Source organism: Psammomys obesus, unplaced genomic scaffold (assembly GCF_907164565.1).
Source record: "Psammomys obesus unplaced genomic scaffold, mPsaObe1.curated_primary_1811, whole genome shotgun sequence".
NCBI classification, from domain to species: Eukaryota; Metazoa; Chordata; class Mammalia; order Rodentia; family Muridae; genus Psammomys; species Psammomys obesus.
The window spans coordinates 2,297,243-2,303,079 of NW_026596443.1; the positions used below are offsets into that span (position 1 = coordinate 2,297,243).

General features: G+C 51.7%; 1 protein-coding gene across 1 annotated transcript; it reads right to left on the reverse strand.

Moving 5' to 3' along the window:
* Positions 1–233: 233 nt before the first annotated feature.
* Btg2 (BTG anti-proliferation factor 2) lies at positions 234–3,995 on the reverse strand. The gene is made up of 2 exons (XM_055598224.1): positions 3,804–3,995; positions 234–2,641 (listed from the first exon to the last, which is right to left on the reverse strand). The coding sequence occupies exons 1-2, from the start codon at positions 3,943–3,945 to the stop codon at positions 2,307–2,309; spliced, it is 477 nt and encodes a 158-aa protein (XP_055454199.1). The 5' UTR covers positions 3,946–3,995; the 3' UTR covers positions 234–2,306.
* Positions 3,996–5,837: the final 1,842 nt, after the last annotated feature.

Genomic DNA, 5,837 nt, shown 5'->3' on the forward strand with positions numbered 1-5,837 from the left:
TTTTAGAGACCCGTGAGAATATTCACAAAAGGACAGAAGTAGGGAGCTGCCTCCTAGGGAAAGGGGGACACGTGGAAATGACCTCACCACAAACCTAGGTAATCTTTTATAACATTTGCATGCTACAGATGGACCTAGGGCAACTGATGAAATACCACAAAACACAAAGAAAGGGTTTGGTGCTGAGGAGGATGCCAGTCAGCAGTATGGAATTTTACCTTCTCTACACAATACATGATCTGCTACAATTTTATTAAAAACAAAATGTGTACATTTGCCCACAAATCTGTACAGTCTTCCATATAAAAACTATTATACAATTAGTAACCTTTGTCTTTCCTGTCAGAATAGCTTACAAACTTCCCACTATTGCTTATTTTTCCTTAAAAAGAGACAGGCCCGCTCAACAGTCCAGCTATAGGGGGGTTGTCATTTTTAAAGTGAACATTGACAGGAAAGAACAGATTTAGGCATGAGACCAGGAGGTTGCGTCTAAAATGGCAGGGACCTGTGTGTGGACAAGACAGCAGAACCATCTGCAGCGATTCACAGCTTTGTTTCAACCCACGGCGCTCGCTCGGGGCTGTGGGCCCAGAGTTAACTTTAAAGCGAGAGAGACCAAGCTGCCCGGGAAGGCTGGGTGACGCTGGGGGGTGCCAAAGCAGCATGGGCAGAGTGTTTGGTAAATAGCACCTTCGAGCAGAAGCTGAGGAGTTGAGAAATTCGGGAGATGGGATGCTGTGGTGGTGGAGAGAAACGGTGCGGGGGGGGGGGGCTCCTCACTAAGGATGACTGGCTGGCTTTAACTCTGTCCTTTAGTTTGGGAGACATTCCGAGGGCCCCTCGTCAGTGTCACGGATGGAAGGAAACCTGAAGGAAAGCCGTATCCTCCCAGTGTTTTCCAATTTTCTCCAACCCAAACCAGTAAATATTGCACACATCTACAGATAAATTTGGATTTTACTGAGAGACAACCTCCCCCACAGGTGCTCTGAGCACCAAGGAGATAAAGCTCTTCCCAAGGTTGGGCTCTTAGTGGCAGCCATTCAAGAATACCAGGTAGTCCTGCAGGGCACAGTCACTCTCCCTGAGGCCCATCAGCCAGTCAGAACCCCCAGGAGAATGGGAAAGGTGGGTCCCTAAAGCCCACCAGGGTACCAGGAAGGGCTGGGAGGCCCAGTCTTAGAGTTTCCTGGGACTATTGCACAGTGAATGAGAACTCTTGTCCTAGGAAATAGGGCCGTCCAGGACCCAACCACAGGAAAGAGGGGAAAGGGAGAAATGGGGGAGGTTGCTCTTGAAGAGAAGGCAGTAAGAAAAAACCTGGAGTTCCCTGGAGCTTTGAGCCACCTCGTAAAGGAATAATGGTAGCAGCATTCGATCTTTCATGTGGTTCCTAAAAGGAGGGTTTAAGTAAAAACAAAACAAAACCAAAAGAAAACAAACAAAAACAAAAAAACCCACCCACATTGGATACTCTTTGGGTCCCAAAATTCCATTGCAAATCATCCCTAAATTATTCACCATCCATCCATCCAAAGCAGCACAGAGCAAAGCAAAGGTTTTGTGCAGTTCCCCTCCATCTTAGCCCCAAAGTCTTTGCACACCTGTCTTACATCCCACCCTCCAAAAATGTTCAGATAGATTCCTGGTGGGGAACCAACCTCTTCAGGCCCCTGAGGGTAGAATAAAAAATGAGAAAATGAGAAAATATAAAATAAAAAATAAAAAATGAGAAAGCCTGCTTAGAACAGAAGGAACAAGGAAGAGGTCTTTCACTCTGCCCAGGATCTCAGCAGAAAAACAAAAGAGAAGATTAGGCAATGTAGTATTATTTAAGACCAGGCTTGAATGCCCCTGAGTAAGAGAGGAACCAGGCATCCAGGCATCCAGGCTAGGATGGTAACCCAGGGCAGATCCTGACCCCTCTCATTCACAGTTGCTAACCTTGCTTGCTCCCTTTCACCACCTCCTGGGGGATCAGCCAAGAATCCTCCTATACCTTGGCTAGGCCAATCCCCAAACCATTCCCCTAGGCAAACACTGGCTCACAGACTCAATAACAGTTCTCTCCAAAGGCACCTGGGGAGGCCACTTCCAAGCAGCTCCCTTTACGGATTTTTTTTTTCTTTAAAAAAAAAAATCTTTTGGTTTTTTTTTCCTCCTCTTTTCTTAAAAAAAAAAAAAAATAACACGTATAAATAGCTCTTCATTTTAAAAATACAGTTCCCCAGGTTGAGGTATACGGTGGCCTGTTGTCACGGCAGCATGAGTACAGTAGAGTGCCGGGGTAGATTGGCTCCTGTCTAGCTGGAGACAGCCATGACATAGTTCTTGGAGGGGCTGCTCCTGCCCAGTAGCATTTGGTTCTTGCAGGTGAGGAGCCCATAGGAGGCCGCCATGGGGGCCTCCTCATACAGGACACAGATGGAACCATCCTCCCCAATGCGGTAGGACACTTCATATGGATCCACCCACAGGGTCAGCTCGCTGGGCAGCAGCCGGTGCAGCTGGGGCTGGCTGAGTCCAATCTGGCTGGCCACCTTGGTAATGATGGGGTCCATCTTGTGGTTGATGCGGATACAGCGATAGCCGGAGCCTTTGGAGGGTTTTTCTGGAAACCAGTGGTGTTTGTAATGATCTGTGGAAGAACAAGAGGGAGATGCCTGGTTAGAAAGCATTGTCTTGTTGTTTACCACAAGGTGAGGATGAGGGCAGAGGGCTGGGGAGAAGGGGCATGACTCAGAGACTGTATTTAAAAGAGCCTCTCCTTAAACTCTCCCTGCCACTTAGAAAGATCCCTGGGCCCTTTCCAAATGTGTGTAAATTGGAAGGCAGCTCCAAAGCTTTCAGGTAGGTGCTCTCTGGTGGGCACAAGTATTTTTGGTACAATCCTGCTTAAGGACTGAAGCTAGGGCTAATACAAACGGGCAGGGCTGTGAAGTCAGGCACTGGCATTTCAAAGCAGTAAGAGGCCAGCAGCAAGAGGTCCCCAGGCCTCTCATCCCTCCCCCAGCAGAAGAGTTATGAGATCTTTAGTAAAGGTAAGGGAGTAAAAATGGTTTTGTTTTGATGAAACAGCTGTTGGTCCTCAGATGTGTGCCAACGTGTTGAGAGATTGGCTATAGCTGCCCAAGGCTATAACAGCTGGGGACAGAGGCGAAAGGGCGGCTTATCACTTCTCCACCTCTTTGCCTCACACCCTGTCTCCGTAACATGCACCCCCCACCCCCACTCCCAGCAGCTGACTAGGCTACTGGGCTCTTTTCTGAACTACAATAGGTGGCAGATGGTAAAGAGGGACCAAAAAGAAAAAATACAAAGGCGGCCCGGATTACAACTTCCAGCGGGTAAACAAGCGGCAGAGTGGCCCTCACCACGGCTGGCCCAGGACTACAGCAACAGTAGGTTGGACTCAAAGTTGTCCAGAAAGTTCAATTGCGCACAGAGTCGCATAGTTTAGCTCGGTTCTGTGGCCGATAGCATCCCCCGAGGCTCTGAAGGTTTCCAAGGCTCAGAGAAAGAGGTAAGCTTTCATTCTGAGCGCAGACAGTGGCTTTTCCCGTGGTGTTGTCCCAAGGAAGAGGGCCAGGGCCCCGGGAGTGAGGTGGGGACTGGAGGGTGGGAGACGGAGACCTAGCCCGAGGGACAGAGGTCCACCAGCGGTCTCGGATATTAGAGCAAGGCATCTGAGACCCGGAGCTGCCCGCATAGGGGTCCCCGTCCCAGAAACAGTGAGGAAAGACACCCCAGGCAAGGAGGGACCGCACCCCTGTGGCTCCGGAACCCCGACGTGTGCTCACCGGTCAGTGCGTCCTGGAGTGCCCTGCTGAAAACCTTGAGTCTCTGCTCGCTCACGCAGCCCCGCGTCCTCAGGAGACTGGAGAGGAAGCCCACGGCGGCGGCGATCTCCGGGAGCATGTCGGTTCTCTTCCCGTGGCTCATACCAGGAGGCTGGGGAAGTCCTCCTACTAGGATGCGGGTGGTCCAGCCGCCACTCGGGCTCTGCCCGGACTTTCCCCGGGCTGCGCCTTTCATAGCGTTCGCGGAGGCGGGGAGCCGCCGCCGGCGTCTATTGGCCGAGGCTGGAAGATGGAGGCGTGTTGTCCCGCTGCCCCGCCTCTCCCTCCTCCGCCCGCGCCCACTCCCGCCCGCTCGCAGGTTCGCCCGCGCCTCCTCGGCGCTGAGGTCATCGCTCACTGACGTCAGTATTGGGAACGAGCGCGGGACTCACGAGCAGTGGGAGGCGGGAGGGAGGGTGCCCAGGACCTGGACAGAGGAAGCGAGCTACGCCGGGCATGCCCGGACGTGGCCTCTGCTCAGTGCCAAGGCCTGGGTTGCCGGACGCCTCCTCCAGGATGCCCACCTCCAGGATGCTACTTCTCCCACGCCGCCCAACACACTGACCGAGCCGTCGTTCACCCTGGCTCCTGGTCATCTTTGTCACTCTCTCCGAACTAGCAGAACGGGCTCCTCGTACTTTCGGCAATGGGGATTGTATTCTACTTGCTTTCATAATAATTCCACCTTCCCCCAACACTGTTTGGTGTCGCGGTGGGAGGAGTGTCGAGGAGAGCATTTTCTGTCAGTTGGGTGATTTTTCCAGTTCTCACTTCCCTTTAACATTTTTAAAGTAGTCTGGTGTGAACTGTACAAAGTTTTCCCTCAGCTCCCTGCTCCTCCCTCTTCCCTGATTCGCCTTCCTTCCTCTTGGTGGACTGAGGCTTTTGTAAACACTAGCTCCCCAGAGGAAAGGTTTCAAGGCTTTGGCCGGCTCCGGGACCAGGAAGCTAGGCAGACTACTGAGTAGGGCAACATGTCAGCCATACCTCTGAGCCCACGACAACCCATGGCTGTTCATGCAGCCAGCCCATGTCTGTTCCATGGACTTAGCTCCGTGGCTTGTGTAAAATCCTGTTTTCCTTGAGTTCTAAGCCACCTTCAAAAAACACCCTAGGCCTCTCTTCCTATCCCCCTGCCTGAGCCATCAGCTTCCCTGCCTGGGTCCTTTGGCCCATTCCCATGCCATGTCCCTCTTCCCTTTTCTCTCCACTTTCTATCCTCCAGCTGTCTCTTGTGTCTCTTTTATTTTTCTTCAATGGACTTCCACATCAATGGGTCCCTCTTCTCTGCAGCATTCTCCCCTGGGAATGTCTATGCCTTCTCTAAAGCTACCTCCTCTCTGGTACCCCTCTCAGGCAAAGCTACTGATCACAGGCCCCTACAGGACTCAGACTCTCAGCTTCTTCAGACCTAGTCCCAGGACTGATGGCTTCCTTACACCGAACTGGGTTCCCCAAACCACCTTCCTGGGCATTAGCAGAGTCCTTTTGCTAAAGTATCGCATCTGTTCCCTCTTCCCTTGCTCAGACTCCCTGAGACAAGGCCTCCACTTGCCGGGCGGTTGCGACATTCCGTCGTTTTGAATCACCCACCTTTGTAGGATTCTACGGCTTTGCATTGCAGGGTCTCCTCTCCACCGGCTTCGAAATACCACGGCAGCTCTGCCACCTAGGTCCTAAACACTTTCCCACTATTACTATCTCTGTAACATGGCCCTCACCTCCACTCCCCTGGCCTGGCGGCACCATGGCTTTAACCAGGAGTATCTCACTTACCACTTGGCCACCAATTCATACCCCCACCCCAAGATTCCTGAAGCTTCAACTTGAAAATACCTGCTGACCGTCCCCTCCAATGCTGAACTGAGCTTCTTCACTGCCCTCCTTTGGGGCTGGTTAGAGTAGAAGAGATGATTGCTGCGTTTTATTAAGGAAAAGTATTAGTTTTTAACAGGAAACAGGGCTGATCTTGGAGAAAGATAACCTAGATGCAAT